General features: G+C 50.3%; 2 protein-coding genes across 3 annotated transcripts; one reads left to right on the top strand and one right to left on the bottom strand.

Moving 5' to 3' along the window:
- The first annotated feature begins 31 nt into the window (after nt 1-31).
- On the top strand, nt 32-13,345 carry tube1 (tubulin, epsilon 1). Its single transcript, XM_060042158.1, has 12 exons — nt 32-168; nt 489-562; nt 834-886; nt 996-1,050; nt 1,239-1,354; nt 2,486-2,607; nt 5,012-5,199; nt 8,316-8,458; nt 8,866-9,009; nt 9,353-9,493; nt 11,987-12,161; nt 13,187-13,345. Exons 1-12 carry the CDS (start codon nt 144-146, stop codon nt 13,343-13,345), a joined length of 1,395 nt encoding a protein of 464 aa, XP_059898141.1. The 5' UTR covers nt 32-143.
- On the bottom strand, nt 12,323-19,477 carry ccn6 (cellular communication network factor 6). Of its 2 annotated transcripts, none has more exons than XM_060042166.1 (5): nt 19,102-19,477; nt 17,220-17,475; nt 16,426-16,653; nt 14,233-14,405; nt 12,323-13,913 (listed from the first exon to the last, which is right to left on the bottom strand). In XM_060042166.1, the coding sequence occupies exons 1-5, from the start codon at nt 19,147-19,149 to the stop codon at nt 13,614-13,616; spliced, it is 1,005 nt and encodes a 334-aa protein (XP_059898149.1). In that variant the 5' UTR covers nt 19,150-19,477; the 3' UTR covers nt 12,323-13,613. The 2 variants fall into 2 exon arrangements, with proteins under 2 accessions (XP_059898149.1, XP_059898148.1); XM_060042165.1 differs by having other exon boundaries at nt 14,233-14,426; nt 19,102-19,471.
- Nucleotides 19,478-20,021: the final 544 nt, after the last annotated feature.

The following is a 20,021-nucleotide window of genomic DNA, read 5'->3' as shown; positions in this document are numbered from 1 at the left end:
CGGTTACTGAATCACTCGTCATCAACGCGCGACCAATCAGAGGCGGGGAACTCAAAGCTGTGCCGCGTTTGTAAACAAGTGAAAATAACTTAAACCTATACAAACTAAAAAGTATGATATAATAACTTATAATAACGACCAACATGACGCAATCCATAGTCGTGCAGGGTGAGTTTTACGAAGTTCATGAAATATTCATAAAAGCCAGCTGCGGTTACCGTTGCGTCATAAAAACAGTCGACAGCATGTAAACATGGCTACTTGGTTAAACTACGTGCATATACTATACCTTTTTTATCTGTTTGTGTGTGTGTGTGTGTGTGTGTGTGTGTGTGTGTGTGTGTGTGTGTGTGTGTGTGTGTGTGTGTGTGTGTGTGTGTGTGTGTGTGTGTGTGTGTGTGTGCTTAAATGTGGGTTTCTATATATGTGTGTGTGTGTTTGTGGGTTTCTATACGTATGTATGTGTGTTCGTGTGTGTGGGGGTTTAGTTGGTCAGTGTGGTAACCAGGTCGGGTGTCGGTTCTGGGACTTGGCGCTCAGAGAACATGCACACGTCAACAAGGTGAGTTGTTGTGTGCTTAGTGTACCTATTGTGAATACTGAATACTGTATGTATATACACAGTGTAGTGTAGTGTACACAAGGTAAATCATATTTAAATGATTCCTAATCCTATATATGTATCTCCTCATCCTATAAGTATGTATCTCTCTCTCTCTCTCCCTCTCTGTCTCCGTCTCTGTCTCTGTCTCTGTCTCTGTCTCTCTCTCTCTCTCTCTCTCTCTCTCTCTCTCTCTCTCTCTCTCTCTCTCTCTCTCTCTCTCCTACTCTAGAAAGGAGTATATGATGAGGCTCTGGGTAGTTTTTTCCGGAACGTGGACTCAAGGTACTGCCACCCTTGGGGTCAGAGGTCAACCTGTACCCTAGCTACCAACAGCTTGTCCTCTCGTCCTGTGTCAGGTTAAGGCTCACCTTGTGTTCTTTCCTCATGACAGAGGTGCAGGAACCTGTGACATCGTGGGCGGGAGAATCCAGCGACTCAAAGCCCGGGTAAATTGTGATTTGTTCAGAGATTACAGAAGGTTTAGATTCATAAAGGTCTGGATGTTTTCATCGCTGTGTACGTAATGTCTGGCTTTAACGGGATGTTAGTGTAAGCTAAACGGCTGCTTCCGTTCTGTTATGATTTGTTTTATAGTAAGTGAGTAACTCAGCATAGTTCTCTGGTCGTCCACTAGGCGGTGCTGGTGGACATGGAGGAGGGCGTGGTCAACCAGATCGTGCAGGGTCCGCTGAGGGACCTGTTTGACACCACACAGCTCCTCACCGACGTGTCGGGGTCCGGGAACAACTGGTAACCCTACATCTATAGGACTAACACATCTCCAACCCTACATCTATAGGACTAACACATCTCCAACCCTACATCTATAGGACTAACACATCTCCAACCCTACATCTATAGGACTAACACATCTCCAACCCTACATCTATAGGACTAACACATCTCCAAACCTACATCTATAGGACTAACACATCTCCAACCCTACATCTATAGGACTAACACATCTCCAACCCTACATCTATAGGACTAACACATCTCCAACCCTACATCTATAGGACTAACACATCTCCAACCCTACATCTATAGGACTAACACATCTCCAACCCTACATCTATAGGACTAACACATCTCCAACCCTACATCTATAGGACTAACACATCTCCAACCCTACATCTATAGACTAACACATCTCCAACCCTACATCTATAGGACTAACACATCTCCAACCCTACATCTGTAGGACTAACACATCTCCAACCCTACATCTATAGGACTAACACATCTCTTACCCTACATCTATAGGACTAACACATCTCCAACCCTACATCTATAGGACTAACACATCTCCAACCCTACATCTATAGGACTAACACATCTCCAACCCTACATCTATAGGACTAACACATCTCCAACCCTACATCTATAGGACTAACACATCTCCAACCCTACATCTATAGGACTAACACATCTCCAACCCTACATCTATAGGACTCACACATCTCCAATCCTACATCTATAGGACTAACACATCTCCAACCCTACATCTATAGGACTAACACATCTCCAACCCTACATCTATAGGACTAACACATCTCCAACCCTACATCTATAGGACTCACACATCTATAGGACTAACACATCTTCAACCCTACATCTATAGGACTAACACATCTCCAACCCTACATCTATAGGACTAACACATCTCCAACCCTACATCTATAGGACTAACACATCTCCAACCCTACATCTATAGGACTAACACATCTCCAACCCTACATCTATAGGACTAACACATCTCCAACCCTACATCTATAGGACTACATCCTACTGGGTCCTGAACATCTCTAACCTCCAACCCTACACCTATGTCTGTTTTCTAGTCGTCTGATATGATTGGCTCCCTTTATCTGTGTGTCGTAGGGCGGTGGGTCACATGACATATGGCTCGGCCTATCGGGATCAGATCGTGGAGAAGGTCCGCAGGGCGGCGGAACACTGTGACTGTCTGCAGTGCTTCTTCCTCCTCCACTCCATGGGCGGAGGTGGAACCCCCTAACCTTAACCCCCTAACCTTAACCCCCTAACCTTAACCCCCTAACCTTAACCCCCTAACCTTAACCCCCTAACCTTAACCTCCTAACCTTAACCTCGCACCCCCTGACCCTGGGTCAACCCTCCTACCTACCTCCTAACCCCCTTCTAACCCTAACCCAGCTTCTGACTTTAGCCCTCCTAACCCTAACCTCTAAGCCCCTGATGTACCCCTAAAACATAACCCCCTAACCTCTGACCCTGTGTTAACCCCCTAACCTCTGGCCTCAAACCCTGTGTTGAGCCCCTAACCTCTGACCTCTGACCCTGTGTTAAGCCCCTAACCTCTGACCCTGTGTTAAGCCCCTAACCTCTGACCTCTGACCCTGTGTTAAGCCCCTCACCTCTGACCCTGTGTTAAGCCCCTAACCTCTGACCTCTGACCCTGTGTTAAGCCCCTCACCTCTGACCCTGTGTTAAGCCCCTAACCTCTGACCCCTGACCCTGTGTTAAACCCCTAACCTCTGACCCTGTGTTAAGCCCCTAACCTCTGACCTCTGACCCTGTGTTAAGCCCCTAACCTCTGACCCTGTGTTAAACCCCTAACCTCTGACCCTGTGTTGAACCCCTAACCTCTGACCTCTGACCCTGTGTTAAGCCCCTAACCTCTGACCCTGTGTTAAGCCCCTAACCTCTGACCTCTGACCCTGTGTTAAGCCCCTAACCTCTGACCCCTGACCCTGTGTTAAGCCCCTAACCTCTGACCTCTGACCCTGTGTTAAGCCCTTAACCTCTGACCTCTGACCCTGTGTTAAGCCCCTAACCTCTGGCCTCTGACCCTGTGTTAAGCCCCTAACCTCTGACCCTGTGTTAAGCCCCTCACCTCTGACCCTGTGTTAAGCCCCTAACCTCTGACCTCTGACCCTGTGTTAAGCCCCTCACCTCTGACCCTGTGTTAAGCCCCTAACCTCTGACCCCTGACCCTGTGTTAAACCCCTAACCTCTGACCTCTGACCCTGTGTTAAGCCCCTAACCTCTGACCCTGTGTTAAGCCCCTAACCTCTGACCTCTGACCCTGTGTTAAGCCCCTAACCTCTGACCCTGTGTTAAGCCCCTAACCTCTGACCCCTGACCCTGTGTTAAACCCCTAACCTCTGACCTCTGACCCTGTGTTAAGCCCCTAACCTCTGACCCTGTGTTAAGCCCCTAACCTCTGACCTCTGACCCTGTGTTAAGCCCCTAACCTCTGACCCTGTGTTAAGCCCCTAACCTCTGACCCTGTGTTAAACCCCTAACCTCTGACCCTGTGTTGAACCCCTAACCTCTGACCTCTGACCCTGTGTTAAGCCCCTAACCTCTGACCCTGTGTTAAGCCCCTAACCTCTGACCCCTGACCCTGTGTTAAACCCCTAACCTCTGACCCTGTGTTAAGCCCCTAACCTCTGGCCTCTGACCCTGTGTTAAACCCCTAACCTCTGACCCTGTGTTGAACCCCTAACCTCTGACCTCTGACCCTGTGTTAAGCCCCTAACCTCTGACCCTGTGTTAAGCCCCTAACCTCTGACCCTGTGTTAAGCCCCTAACCTCTGACCTCTGACCCTGTGTTAAGCCCTTAACCTCTGACCTCTGACCCTGTGTTAAGCCCCTAACCTCTGGCCTCTGACCCTGTGTTAAGCCCCTCACCTCTGACCCTGTGTTAAGCCCCTAACCTCTGACCTCTGACCCTGTGTTAAGCCCCTCACCCCTAACCTCTGACCCGTGACCCTGTGTTAAGCCCCTAACCTCTGACCCTGTGTTAAGCCCCTAACCTCTGACCTCTGACCCTGTGTTAAGCCCCTAACCTCTGACCCTGTGTTAAGCCCCTAACCTCTGACCCTGTGTTAAACCCCTAACCTCTGACCCTGTGTTGAACCCCTAACCTCTGACCTCTGACCCTGTGTTAAGCCCCTAACCTCTGACCCTGTGTTAAGCCCCTAACCTCTGACCTCTGACCCTGTGTTAAGCCCCTAACCTCTGACCCCTGACCCTGTGTTAAACCCCTAACCTCTGACCCTGTGTTAAGCCCCTAACCTCTGACCTCTGACCCTGTGTTAAGCCCCTAACCTCTGACCCTATGTTAAGCCCCTAACCTCTGACCCCTGACCCTGTGTTAAGCCCCTCACCTCTGACCCTGTGTTAAGCCCCTAACCTCTGACCCCTGACCCAGTGTTAAACCCCTAACCTCTGACCTCTGACCCTGTGTTAAGCCCCTAACCTCTGACCCTGTGTTAAGCCCCTAACCTCTGACCCTGTGTTAAGCCTCTGACCTCTGACCCTGTGTTAAGCCCCTCACCTCTGACCCTGTGTTAAGCCCCTAACCTCTGACCCGTGGCCCCGTGTCTGTCGCCTGACCCCTGACCTTGTGATGACCCCCAGGCACGGGCTCGGGGCTGGGGACCCGGGTCCTGGGGCTGCTGGAGGAGGAGTTCCCCGAGGTGTGTCGCATCGTGACCTCGGTGTACCCCTCGGACGAGGACGACGTCATCACCTCGCCCTACAACAGCGTGCTCGCCATGAGGGAGCTCACGGAGCACGCCGACTGTGTGCTGCCCGTGGAGAACCAGGTAGGAGACCCCGCAGGCCTCACCTGGGCACTCACCTGTAGTGACTCACCTGTAGTCACTCTAACTCACCTTGTGTGTAGTGACTAGGGATGGGCAAAATGATTCTTTTCCGGGAACTAGTTCTTTCAGTTCAGTTCACTATAACGATTTGTTTATTTGATTCGGTCGTTTTGATTCGTTCGTTACGTCAGATTACATCTTAAAAAAAATCAAAAAATAAAAAATTATTTATAGAATTACATATATATATATTTTTTAATTGGTCATGGGTCCGGATAGGACCGTTCAGAACGCAGTCCGCCGTTTGGAGATGCCTGCAATATAGTATATCGAACGTCCCACCAATATTTATACCACTTGCTTACTCTCTATATTTCATTCATGGTTTTACATTTATAATTTTATTTTACTTTACATTTAATTCTTCATTGTTCAGGCATTACAGAACTTGCATGGTCATAAATAAAAAATAAGAACTGCAGTTTAATTTCTTTGTTTGTTCTTAAATTGACGTAGAATGGAGCAAAGACTCCTGGGATTGGGAAATGCGTTTATCCAATAAACAGATGGAGGTCAAGTCTATTTTTGAAAAAATGTAGGGGGATATATGAGTGGCCCCACGTCAGACAGAGAAAGCGCGCATATTCGACGGTACCGCCTTGTCATTGGTTTACCCAGGTGCCATTCCAACACCATTGCTACCTCTCATTGGCTGAATCTTTGAGCACGTTGTAGACTCAATCAATATAAGTCGCGGGGAGACGGAGCTCTGTTCGTTTGTATATTTTATTTTCGTGACCATATGTTTGGTTTATGTTAAAAAAAAAAGAATCAAAGAACCAGTTCTTCTTGTTTTGGGGAACCAGTTCTTGTCGTTCACGTTCGGGATTCGTTCGTTGTAACGAATCAGTCGCGACCGACACATCCCTAGTAGTGACTCACCTGGTAACTCACCTGTAGAACCTCGTCTGTAGTCACTCTAACTCACCTGGTTCGTAGTAACTCACCTGTACCTGTGTTACTGTTTACCTGTGTTACTGCCGCCTGTAATACTGTCTACCTGTGTTTCTCTACCTGTGTTTCTCTACCTGTGTTACTGTCTACCTGTGTTTCTCTACCTATGTTACTGTCTACCTGTGTTTCTCTACCTGTGTTTCTCTACCTGTGTTTCTCTACCTGTGTTACTGTCTACCTGTGTTTCTCTACCTGTGTTTCTCTACCTGTGTTACTGTCTACCTGTGTTTCTCTACCTGTGTTTCTCTACCTGTGTTACTGTCTACCTGTGTTTCTCTACCTGTGTTTCTCTACCTGTGTTACTGTCTACCTGTGTTTCTCTACCTGTGTTGCTGTCTACCTGTGTTACTGTCTACCTGTGTTTCTCTACCTGTGTTGCTGTCTACCTGTGTTTCTCTACCTGTGTTACTGTCTACCTGTGTTTCTCTACCTGTGTTTCTCTACCTGTGTTACTGTCTACCTGTGTTTCTCTACCTGTGTTTCTCTACCTGTGTTACTCTACCTGTGTTTCTCTACCTGTGTTACTGTCTACCTGTGTTATTGTCTACCTGTGTTTCTCTACCTGTGTTACTGTCTACCTGTGTTACTGTCTACCTGTGTTTCTCTACCTGTGTTTCTCTACCTGTGTTACTGTCTACCTGTGTTACTGTCTACCTGTGTTACTGTCTACCTGTGCTACTGTCTACCTATGTTTCTCTACCTGTGTTTCTCTACCTGTGTTACTCTACCTGTGTTACTGTCTACCTGTGTTACTGTCTACCTGTGTTTCTCTACCTGTGTTACTGTCTACCTGTGTTTCTCTACCTGTGTTGCTGTCTACCTGTGTTTCTCTACCTGTGTTTCTCTACCTGTGTTTCTCTACCTGTGTTGCTGTCTACCTGTGTTTCTCTACCTGTGTTGCTGTCTACCTGTGTTTCTCTACCTGTGTTGCTGTCTACCTGTGTTACTGTCTACCTGTGTTTCTCTACCTGTGTTTCTCTACCTGTGTTACTCTACCTGTGTTTCTCTACCTGTGTTACTGTCTACCTGTGTTATTGTCTACCTGTGTTTCTCTACCTGTGTTACTGTCTACCTGTGTTACTGTCTACCTGTGTTTCTCTACCTGTGTTTCTCTACCTGTGTTACTGTCTACCTGTGTTACTGTCTACCTGTGTTACTGTCTACCTGTGCTACTGTCTACCTGTGTTTCTCTACCTGTGTTTCTCTACCTGTGTTACTCTACCTGTGTTACTGTCTACCTGTGTTACTGTCTACCTGTGTTTCTCTACCTGTGTTACTGTCTACCTGTGTTTCTCTACCTGTGTTGCTGTCTACCTGTGTTTCTCTACCTGTGTTTCTCTACCTGTGTTTCTCTACCTGTGTTGCTGTCTACCTGTGTTTCTCTACCTGTGTTGCTGTCTACCTGTGTTTCTCTACCTGTGTTGCTGTCTACCTGTGTTACTGTCTACCTGTGTTTCTCTACCTGTGTTTCTCTACCTGTGTTTCTCTACCTGTGTTACTGTCTACCTGTGTTTCTCTACCTGTGTTACTCTACCGGTGTTTCTCTACCTGTGTTACTCTACCTGTGTTACTGTCTACCTGTGTTACTCTGTGTTACTGTCTACCTGTGTTACTGTCTACCTGTGTTACTGTCTACCTGTGTTACTCTACCTGTGTTACTCTACCTGTGTTACTGTCTACCTGTGTTTCTCTACCTGTGTTACTGTCTACCTGTGTTTCTCTACCTGTGTTACTCTACCTGTGTTACTGTCTACCTGTGTTACTCTACCTGTGTTTCTCTACCTGTGTTACTCTACCTGTGTTTCTCTACCTGTGTTACTGTCTACCTGTGTTTCTCTACCTGTGTTACTCTACCTGTGTTTCTCTACCTGTGTTACTCTACCTGTGTTTCTCTACCTGTGTTACTGTCTACCTGTGTTTCTCTACCTGTGTTACTCTACCTGTGTTACTGTCTACCTGTGTTACTCTACCTGTGTTACTGTCTACCTGTGTTACTCTACCTGTGTTACTCTACCTGTGTTTCTCTACCTGTGTTACTCTACCTGTGTTTCTCTACCTGTGTTACTGTCTACCTGTGTTTCTCTACCTGTGGTGTTCTCCAGTCTCTGGTGGAGATCCTGACCCGGGTCCGGCTCCTGTCCTGCGCCCCGAAGGCGGACCTCATCTCCAGTCCGGGAGGAGGACCAGAGAAACCCTTCGACAGCATGAACAACATCATCGCCAACCTGCTGCTAAACCTCACCAGGTAACCTGACTCACCCAACAGAACTAAACTGACGACTAACCCGACAGAACTAACCTGACCGACTAACCCGACAGAACTAACCTGACCGACTAACCCGACAGAACTAACCTGACAGAACTAACCTGACAGAACTACCCTGACCGACTAACCGGACAGAACAACCGGACAGAACTAACCGGACAGAACTAACCGGACAGAACTAACCGGACAGAACTAACCGGACAGAACTAACCGGACAGAACTAACCGGACAGAACTAACCGGACAGAACTAACCTGTGTGTGTGTGTGTGTGTGTGTGTGTGTGTGTGTGTGTGTGTGTGTGTGTGTGTGTGTGTGTGTGTGTGTGTGTGTGTGTGTGTGTGTGTGTGTGTGTGTGTGTGTGTGTGTGTGTGTGTGTGTGCTACAGCTCTGCGCGCTTCGAGGGCTGTCTGAACATGGACCTGAACGAGATCTCCATGAACCTGGTCCCCTTCCCCCGGCTGCACTACCTGGTGCCCAGCCTGGCCCCGCTCTACAGCCTGCAGGCCGACTGCAGCAGGGCCCCGAGGAGGTCTGTACCCCCCTGCTCCTCCTCCTCCTCCTCCGCCTGCTCCTCTTCCTCCTGCTCCTCCTCCTCCTCCTCAGGAGGTATTTTATCTCTCCCTCCTCCTGTGTTATGCTCTGTCTGTCTGTCTGTCTGTCTGTCTGTCTGTCTGTCTGTCTGTCTGTCTGTCTGTCTGTCTGTCTGTCTCCCCCTCTGTCTACCCCAAACCAAACCCCATGTCAGTCAGTTAGACTCAGCCCCACTCAGCTTCTCTCTGGCTGAGTCCTGTGTGTTCTGCGTTGAAGAGACGGACTCTGCCCTCGAGTTCCTGTACTGTGATTGATGTGTCGGCTGGGCTGTGCTCTGATAGGCCGGACCAGATGTTCAGCGACGTCTTCAGTAAGGACCACCAGCTGATCCGGGCGGACCCCCGACGCAGCCTGTACCTGGCCTGTGCTCTCCTGGGGCGAGGAGACCTTCTGCTGTCAGACCTCCGGAGGAACATACACAGGTACGCACCTCACTCTTTATAAACCCTCCCATGTCTTTATAAACCCTCTCATGTCTTTATAAACCCTCCCATGTCTTTATAAACCCTCCCATGTCTTTATAAACCCTCCCATGTCTTTATAAACCCTCCCATGTCTTTATAAACCCTCCCATGTCTTTATAAACCCTCCCATGTCTTTATAAACCCTCCCATGTCTTTATAAACCCTCTCATGTCTTTATAAACCCTCCCATGTCTTTATAAACCCTCCCATGTCTTTATAAACCCTCCCATGTCTTTATAAACCCTCCCATGTCTTTATAAACCCTCCCATGTTGTCATAAACCCTCCCATGTCTTTATAAACCCTCCCATGTCTTTATAAACCCTCCCATGTCTTTATAAACCCTCCCATGTCTGTATAAACCCTCCCATGTCTTTATAAACAGTTCCATGTCTTTATAAACCCTCCCATGTCTTTATAAACCCTCCCATGTCTTTATAAACAGTTCCATGTCTTTATAAACCCTCCCATGTCTCTATAAACCCTCCCATGTCTTTATAAACCCTCCCATGTTGTCATAAACCCTCCCATGTCTTTATAAACCCTCACATGTTGTAATTAAACCCTCCCATGTTTTAATAAACCCTCCCATGTTGTTATAAACCCTCCCACGTCTTCATAAACCCTCCCACGTCTTCATAAACCCTCCCACGTCTTCATAAACCCTCCCATGTCTTCATAAACCCTCCCACGTCTTTATAAACCCTCCCATGTTGTCATAAACCCTCCCATGTCTTTATAAACCCTCACATGTTGTAATTAAACCCTCCCATGTTTTAATAAACCCTCCCATGTTGTTATAAACCCTCCCACGTCTTCATAAACCCTCCCACGTCTTCATAAACCCTCCCACGTCTTCATAAACCCTCCCACGTCTTCATAAACCCTCCCATGTCTTCATAAACCCTCCCACGTCTTTATAAACCCTCCCATGTTGTCATAAACCCTCCCATGTCTTTATAAACCCTCACATGTTGTAATTAAACCCTCCCATGTTTTAATAAACCCTCCCATGTTGTTATAAACCCTCCCACGTCTTCATAAACCCTCCCACGTCTTCATAAACCCTCCCACGTCTTCATAAACCCTCCCACGTCTTCATAAACCCTCCCACGTCTTCATAAACCCTCCCATGTCTTCATAAACCCTCCCACGTCTTCATAAACCCTCCCATGTCTTTATAAACCCTCTTACATAAGTACATTCGTCAGAAGAAAGAGAAACGATATGCCGATGTCGGTACAGTGAGGATGTGCCAAGTACTAACAATCACTTGGTTAACCCATTCTCCGAATACAACAAAGATAGCTAGGATAAGATGCTACATAATGAAGTACTCTAACTAAATACAACATACAGTAATTGCGTACATTAAGTGCCCGGACGTACATCATACAATCGGTAGGAGGGCTGGGACGGGGAGCTGTGCAGAGTCCAGGTGAACTCTCAACAGGTGAGTGTGGGGCCTCTTGCGGAAGTCGTTGAGCGACTCTGCGGTCCTTACATCGGTGTGAGCAGCTGTGATGAGCGATGTCACGGGGAGTGACTCTGTAGGCACGGTGTGTTGACGGAGGAGCCTTTTGAGGTAAGCTCCTTTATCTCCTCTCCCACGCAAAACTGAGAGCTTGCTGACTGACGAAACTGGTCATGTCAGGTTAACATAAAGTGTGAGTGCCTCGGCGAAGAGCGCGTGTTGGAGCACTGGAAGGCCGTGTTTGGGGAGGACGGCGGACAGGGAACAACTACTTTATCCATGTCCAGTGGAGGGGGTACACCCCATGACAAACAGAGCCGGGACCCACGCCGATAGAACGGGCGCCGACTCAGAACAGATGGACCACAATAACACCTGGATCCTGCTCCGTACGCGACCCGAGTCCAGTCCTGGATCCTGCTCCGTACGGGACCCCAGTCCGGTCCTGGATCCTGTTCCGTACGCGACCCCAGTCCGGTCCTGGATCCTGTTCCATACGCGACCCCGGTCCGGTCCTGGATCCTGTTCCATACGCGACCCTGGTCCGGTCCTGGATCCTGTTCCGTACGGGACCCCGGTCCGGTCCTGGATCCTGTTCCGTACGGGACCCCGGTCCGGTCCTGGATCCTGTTCCGTACCGGACCCCGGTCCGGTCCTGGATCCTGTTCCGTACGGGACCCTGATCCGGTCCTGGATCCTGTTCCGTACGGGACCTTGGTCCGGTCCTGGATCCTGGGGTTCGGGCAAACCTGTGAAGACCTGTGAAGTTTTATACCAATATGATTAACCTCCACAAAAATATAATCTTTCTCTCTCTCTCTCTCTCTCTCTCTCTCTCTCTCTCTCTCTCTCTCTCTCTCTCTCTCTCTCCCCTCCCCCTCTCTCTCTCCCCTCCCCCTCTCTCTCTCTCTCTCTCTCTCTCTCTCTCTCTCTCTCTCTCTCTCTCTCTCCCCTTCCTCTCTCTCCCCCCCCCCCCAGACTCCGTTCCTCCCTCTCCTTCGTCTCCTGGAACCCCGAGGGGTGGAAGACGAGTCTGTGTTCTGTGGCGCCGGTCGGCCACGCCCACTCCCTGCTGGCCCTCGCCAACAACACGTGTGTGAAGGGCACCTTCTCCGCCCTGCGCGACCGCTACGCCCGCCTCTACAGGAAGAAGGTCTGACCTCACTTCCTGTTCACGCCTTATCAGGGCTCACAGTAATCATTGTCTAAGTGAAGTACATGCTGCTTTTAGACAGTTGTTCATTTTATTCATGCTGTAAAGTGTCTGAGTATTTAGAAAAGCGCTTTGAATAAATGTATTATTATTATCTATAATTGTTCATAAACTCATTGAAATATTTTATTAAACCCTTCTGTCAGAATGGAAAACTCACATTTAACATCACATTTTGATTCCAGTTTGAAAAACAAATTTCCTATAAACAAGTTGGTGATTGAAAGTTGGAAAGACATGGTAGGGTTTATACAGACATGGTAGGGTTTATACAGACATGGTAGGGTTTATACAGACATGGTAGGGTTTATACAGACATGGTAGGGTTTATACAGACATGGTAGGGTTTATACAGACATGGGAGGGTTTATACAGACATGGGAGGGTTTATACAGACATGGGAGGGTTTATAGAGACATGGGAGGGTTTATAAAGACATGGGAGGGTTTATACAGACATGGGAGGGTTTATAAAGACATGGGAGGGTTTATAAAGACATGGGAGGGTTTATAAAGACATGGGAGGGTTTATACAGACATGGGAGGGTTTATACAGACATGGGAGGGTTTATACAGACATGGGAGGGTTTATAGAGACATGGGAGGGTTTATAAAGACATGGGAGGGTTTATGAAGACATGGGAGGGTTTATGAAGACATGGGAGGGTTTATACAGACATGGGAGGGTTTATAGAGACATGGGAGGGTTTATAGAGACATGGGAGGGTTTATAAAGACATGGGAGGGTTTATGAAGACATGGGAGGGTTTATACAGACGGAGGGTTCATAGAGACATGGGAGGGTTTATACAGACGGAGGGTTCATAGAGACATGGGAGGGTTTATACAGACGGAGGGTTCATAGAGACTTGGGGGGGTTTATACAGACATGGGAGGGTTTATGAAGACATGGGAGGGCTCATAAAGACACGGGAGGGTTTCTGAGCGGTTGCCCGTGTCCTGCAGGCCCATCTCCACCACTACCTCCAGGAGGAGGGCATGGAGCTCAGCCTGTTCAGCCAGGCGTCAGAGTCCCTGTCCTCCCTCATAGAGGAGTACGACCAGCTGGACCGCACCTCCTCCTCCTGCCCTCCCGACACCCCCAGACTGCAGATCGCTACATGAAGGTCTGTCTGTCTGTCTGTCTGTCTGTCTGTCTGTCTGTCTGTCTGTCTGTCTGTCTGTCTGTCTGTCAAGTCTACGGTACGTCTACTCCATTTAATATATAGTCTGTGTGCGTTTCTGTCTCTTGTGTCCCTAAGGCTCTTGTCTAAGCTCCGCCTCTTCCCTTCTCTGGAAGCTCCGCCTCCTCCCTCCTCTGGAAGCTCCGCCTCCTCCCTCCTCTGGAAGCTCCGCCTCCTCCCTCCTCTGGAAGCTCCGCCTCCTCCCCTCCTCACAGGAAGTGCAGCTCGGTGAACATGTCCCCGGGGTCGTCGCACTTCCTTTTGCAGACGCAGGACGTGATCCACTGCACCTTCCAGCGCACGCCGGCCACGCCCTTGCACCTGAACTCTAAGGTGCGCATGCTGGAGGCGTCGGGCACGCAGCAGCCGCCGCCGCCGCCGCCACCGCCGCCGCCACACAGGCCGCAGTAGGTGGGCCTCACCCGCTGGGTGCTGCTGCACCCCGACAGCACCAGCCGCTCCGCACGCCGCGCAGGGACCTGGGCCCGGCACGTCTTCCCCTTGGGGGCCTGCGGGTAACGCCAGAGGTCACGCAGAGGTCGCGCAGTGGACATGCAGAGGTCACAAAGTCTGTCGGTTCATTCTGGACAATGTCCGATCTGTCTTGAGGATCCATCTTGTTAATTTAAAATACATTTTAATTAAACACAACAAACATTCAAATAGTGCTTTTATTGCTGCACCCTAAGCTAGCTGGTTATCTTGATGCTACTGAGCTAAGCTAGCCGCTCACCTTGAAGCTCTTCAGCTAAGCTAGCCGGTTACTTCAATGCTCTTGAGCTAAGCTAGCCGCTCACCTGAAGCGCTTGAGCTAGGCTAGCTGGTTACCTTGAAGCTCTTGAGCAGGTTCTTGTCGCAGGGCCGCAGCAGACACAGCCTCCGGTCCTTCCTCATCTCACACTTGGCGTTGTCGTTGGTGACGCGGACGGACATGCCCACGCCGCAGGTCTTGGAGCAGACGCTCCAGGGCGTGGTCTGCACCAGGCAGTTCCTCTTCCAGGCTAAAGGAGGATCCCTGTAAGCTTTGATTTGGGCAGGGTCAACAACGCTCTAGACAAGACCTAGATCTCCTTTAGTCTAGACCATATAGACTACTAGACCATGTAGACAAGACCTAGATCCATCCCTAGACCTGCTCCAAGAACAGACTCGATCTAGGACTAGCTACTAGACCTAGACCCAGCTATCTAGACCAGATCAGCTAGACCAGACCAGCTACAAGACCAACACTAGACCTAGCCCTACTCTTAGACCTTGACCACACCTAGACCTACCCTTTGACCAAGACCAGTCCTAGAACAACCCTAGACAGAGCTTCGAACTAAACCAGACCAGACCACAGACAGAGAGCTGCTTCCCATCGCTGTATCGAGCTGAAATAGCTGTGCATTAATTGGTGTATTTGTGTAGGGGGTTGTAGGTAGGTGAGCCGTGTGTTCAGTGACCCGCGCCCGCTCTGATGAGGCTCAGGGTGAATGGACCGCTTGTTGCTCACAGAGCACCGAGTGTTCCTACGCACGCGGCGCCTTCCCCCACGCCCACGGGGGGAGGAACGCGTTAGGACCCCCTCTGTGTCTCAGGGAGGGAGCTGACGGGGTGAGGGAGGGTGGAGGTGGGGGAGGGAGGGTGGAGGTGAAGGAGGTGCTGTGTTCCTGTTTGTTGACTGCGGTTCAAGGAATTCAGCTGCAATCACAACATCCAGGTGACCCCACCCTTTGGCTCCCTGCCAGCGCCCAGGGCCATACCACAAGCAGGTACGCCCAGACCCAGGGACGAAGGCCTCCTCACCACACTACACATGTTCCCATTCAGGGCAATGTGTCCTACGAGACTAAGAGAAGCTACAGAGATGATTCATCATTATGTTGATGCAAGCCTGAACAGACGTAGCCTGAAGCATTGTGGATCCTGGAATCGCTTCAGTTTAATCTTTTACATATTTGGAGCTTCTATATGTTCGGCTAAATATAGTTATATTTGTAAGCTGAATACTAATCTGTTTGTCAGCATTTTCAATATTGAGCGTTAGCTTCAGCATCCTCTACTCAGAGCCTCACCTTAACTACATTCACCTGGTGTCTCCTAGCCTCACCTGGTCTCTCCTCCCCTCACCTGGCCTGTAGCTGGTCTCTCCCCCCCTCACCTGGCCTGTAGCTGGTCTCTCCCCAGGCCTGTAGCTGGTGTCTTCTCCCCTCACCTTGTCTCTCATACCCTCACCTTGTGTCTCCTCCCCACTCCTGGCCTGTAGCTGGTCTCTCCCCTGGCCTGTAGCTGGTCTCTCCTCCCCTCCCCTGGCCTGTAGCTGGTGTCTCCTGCCCTCACCTGGCCTGTAGCTGGTCTCTCCTCCCCTGGCCTGTAGCTGGTGTCTCCTGCCCTCACCTGGCCTGTAGCTAGTGTCTCCTCCCCTCCGCTGGCCTGTAGCTGGTGTCTCCTGCCCTCACCTGGCCTGTAGCTGGTGTCTCCTGCCCTCACCTGGCCTGTAGCTGGTGTCTCCTCACCTGGCCTGTAGCTGGTGTCTCCTCACCTGGCCTGTAGCTGGTCTCTCCTCCCCTCACCTGGCCTGTAGCTGGTGTCTCCTGCCCTCACCTGGCCTGTAGCTGGTGTCTCCTGCCCTCACCTGGCCTGTAGCTGGTGTCTCCTCCCCTCCCATGTAGCTGGTGTCTCCTGCCCTCACCTGGCCTGTAGCTGGTGTCTCCTGCCCTCACCTGGCCTGTAGCTGGTGTCTCCTCCCCTCCCCTGGCCTGTAGCTGGTGTCTCCTGCCCTCCCCTGGCCTGTAGCTGGTCTCTCCTCACCTGGCCTGTAGCTGGTGTCTCCTCCCCTCCCCTGGCCTGTAGCTGGTCTCTCCTCACCTGGCCTGTAGCTGGTGTCTCCTCCCCTCCCCTGGCCTGTAGCTGGTGTCTCCTCCCCTCCCCTGGCCTGTAGCTGGTGTCTCCTCACCTGGCCTGTAGCTGGTGTCTCCTCCCCTCCCCTGTAGCTGGTGTCTCCTGCCCTCACCTGGCCTGTAGCTGGTGTCTCCTCACCTGGCCTGTAGCTGGTGTCCTGCAGGTTCTTGCGGGCCCCGGGGCCGCTGAGGAGGCCTGCTGGTTTCGGGGGGGCGGAGCCTAAGAGGCCGGCAGGTGTGTGGGTGAAGGCGGGGGTGCAGCCGATGGCGCCGGCGATGCAGGTGCACTTGTAGAGCGGGCTGGGCTGGAAGGCGTGGCCGTTCTCGAAGTGACGCCCGTTCAGATCGCAGCCCACCGCCAGCATGTCTGGAAACACGACGCGGGTCAGCGAGAGCCCCCTGGCACGGACCAGCCAGAGGGGGGCTCTGTGGACGTACCTTCGTCTGAGGTAGGGGCCCCTTAGTTCAGACAAACGCCCTACACCTCTCATAGGGGCCGTCATACTCAGACAGGGGCCCCAGACCTCAGATCAGGGTCTCATAACTCAGGGGTCCTTAACGTCAGACAGGGGCCTTATAACTCAGGGGTCCTCAACGTCAGAGAGGGGCCTTATAACTCAGGGGTCCTCAATGTCAGAGAGGGGCCTTATAACTCAGGGGTCCTCAACGTCAGAGAGGGGCCTTATAACTCAGGGGTCCTCAACGTCAGAGAGGGGCCTTATAACTCAGGGGTCCTCAACGTCAGAGAGGGGCCTTATAACTCTGATAGGGGCCCCAGACCTCAGATCAGGGTCCTAAACGTCAGATTGGGGCCTCAGATCAGGGTCCTCAACGTCAGAGAGGGGCCCCAGACCTCAGATCAGGGTCCTCAACGTCAGAGAGGGGCCCCAGACCTCAGATCAGGGTCCTCAACGTCAGAGAGGGGCCACTCACAGGCGCAGACGCCCACTTGGAAGCGGGGCCGGTCGGCGGAGTAGTCGCAGTAGAGGCCCTTGTGCGGGTCGCACACGTCCCTCTCGCTGCAGGCCTGCCGCTGCTGCCGGGCGCAGCTCTTACAGCAACCGCAGCCGTCCAGCACGGCGCTCACCCCCGGCGCGCACGCCGCCCGGGGCCCGCAGCGGCACGGCCACTGGCACACCGGCCGGCGGCCCCCGGGGGCCACGGCGTGGGCCCCAGCCCCGCTCACACACTGCAGGGAGGAGAGGGCACGGGGTTACACAGCGGAGCCCCCACCCTCAATAGAGCCCCCACCCTAAGGTACAGTAGAGCCCCCACCCTCAATAGAGCCCCCACCCTAAGGTACAGTAGAGCCCCCACCCTAAGGTACAGTAGAGCCCCCACCCTCAATAGAGCCCCCACCCTAAGGTACAGTAGAGCCCCCACCCTCAATAGAGCCCCCACCCTCAATAGAGCCCCCACCCTAAGGTACAGTAGAGCCCCCACCCTCAATAGAGCCCCCACCCTAAGGTACAGTAGAGCCCCCAACCTAAGGTACAGTAGAGCCCCCACCCTCAATAGAGACATTTTTTAGGGTGAGGAACTAACACTGAGGTACAGTGGAGAGCAGGAGGGTAACTAGGTACAGTAGAGAGCAGGAGGGTAACTAGGTAACTAGGTACAGTGGAGAGCAGGAGGGTAACTAGGCGTGTGATGAGGTGTGATCAGGGCCTCTGAACGTGTTCTCTGTAGTGAAGGATCTCTGTTTGGGGCCGGACTTAAGTCCTGGCCCAGGGCCGTGTGTATTCTAAACCTTGAACCACACTGAATTAATGCTGAAATATTCAGAGATAATACTGAAGTATTCTGAAAATAATACTGAAATATGCAGAGAATATTACTGAAACATTCAGAGAATAATACTAAAACATTCATAGAATATTACTGAAACATTCATAGAATATTACTGAAACATTCAGAGAATAATACTAATACATTCATAGAATATTACTGAAACATTCTGAGCATAACACTGAAAATTTCAGCAAATATGGCTGAAAAGGATCTTTTCTCCTTCCAGGGGTCAGAGTTCAAAGCAAAAATCTGGAGCCTCAGTGCCAGGTCAACCTAGTGAGCTCATGCACACTAAATACACACAGGCCAAATACCACTCGAGATACACACTAAATATGCACTAAATACGCACAATCCACATATCAATCGGAATACACACTAAATATGCACTAAATACTCACAATCCAAATTAAACTCGAAATACACACTAAATAAGAATTGAATACGCACAATGCACCTACTACTCGAAATACGTACACACTAAATATGCACTCTAAATACACATTCCATATACCAATAGAAATACACACTGAATATACACTAGATACACACAGGGCAGGTACCGGTCTACATACACTCTGAACACACAGAGTCCACATACTGGTCTAAACACAGTCTAAATAAACAGTCATTTCCCAACTTCTCTTCAATCCGTTCTCTCATGACTACGGGACAGAGTCATGGTCTGTACTAAATATAGAAATACATTCCCATACACATTTCATACAAAACGTAGAGTGGCAAAAGTAAAGTCCTTTCCTGGCAGACCACAACCAACCTCTTCTATGCTTCAGTCTGTAGGGTCGGTTAAACCAGTGAACGGATCCATCACTTAGTTAGCTAGAGTTTCTCCTTAGGTTTGGTTTCAAACCCTGCTAGTAAGCAGCTCTATACTATACTCGGGTTAGAAGGGTAGGTTAGACCAGCTAGCTAGTGTTTATTGCTAAGGCTAGCTGCTAGGTTAGCTGGGTTATAAACAGAGTTGGACCGGTTAGTTTGTAGTTTAAGTTTGAGTTAGGCCTACCTGCTGGGCCAGGAGGAGCAGCAGTGATCCGCAGAGCAAGGACAGCATCTCGAGCCCGATGGAGGAGGTCTGACACCCAGGAGGAGGTGACAGGGTGGAGGAGGAGGACGAGGAGGAGGAGGAGGAGGAGGAGGAGGAGGAGGAGGAGGAGGAGGTCTGAGATCATAGGAGGAGGAGGCTTCAGACCAGAGGAGGAGGAGGAGGAGGTCTGAGCCCACTGGAGGTGCCGCTGATGTAAAAAGCCATTTATGCCAGTCCTAAGATGAGAATAAGTCATTAACTTAAATTAAAGTTTTGTTGGTTTTTAAATAAACTGGTGGACCTTAAAGTTCATGGAGGACGTTGGTGGTGGCCTGAAAAAGAATCTGTCTCTGTCTCTGTCTGTCTGTCTGACATGCAGAGAGACAGAAGGACAGAGCTAGAGAGACACACTGAGAGATACCGCCATAGTTAGAGAGAGACAGAGAGAGAGACAGGACTGTCTGATCCCTGGATCCAATGGGGGTTACACTGCACAGAAACAGGAACCCGAACACTCTTCCTGCTGTGCTGTCCAGAGTACGAAGACACAATGGAGCTTTCTATCCTCAATTTACCCAACAATACCCACAATTCACCTGCTACTCTCATGTTGTAGGAGCCAATTTCTTTGTGTTCATTAAGCTGCCATTTTCAATGGTGTGTGTGTGTGTGTGTGTGTGTGTGTGTGTGTGTGTGTGTGTGTGTGTGTGTGTGTTTAGTCAGCCAGTGTAGGAACCAGGTTGGGTGTTGATTCTGGGACTTGGCACTCAGAGAACGTATGTATATGTATACACTATGTACTGTCGTTATATTACTGTTGTATTAGGGAGAAAGACACACACACACACACACACACACACACACACACACACACACACACACACACACACACACACACA

This window comes from Gadus macrocephalus, chromosome 21, assembly GCF_031168955.1.
Source record: "Gadus macrocephalus chromosome 21, ASM3116895v1".
Classification (NCBI taxonomy): Eukaryota; Metazoa; Chordata; class Actinopteri; order Gadiformes; family Gadidae; genus Gadus; species Gadus macrocephalus.
The sequence above is the reverse complement of the archived record's forward strand: the minus strand, read 5'-3'. Positions and strand labels throughout refer to the sequence as shown.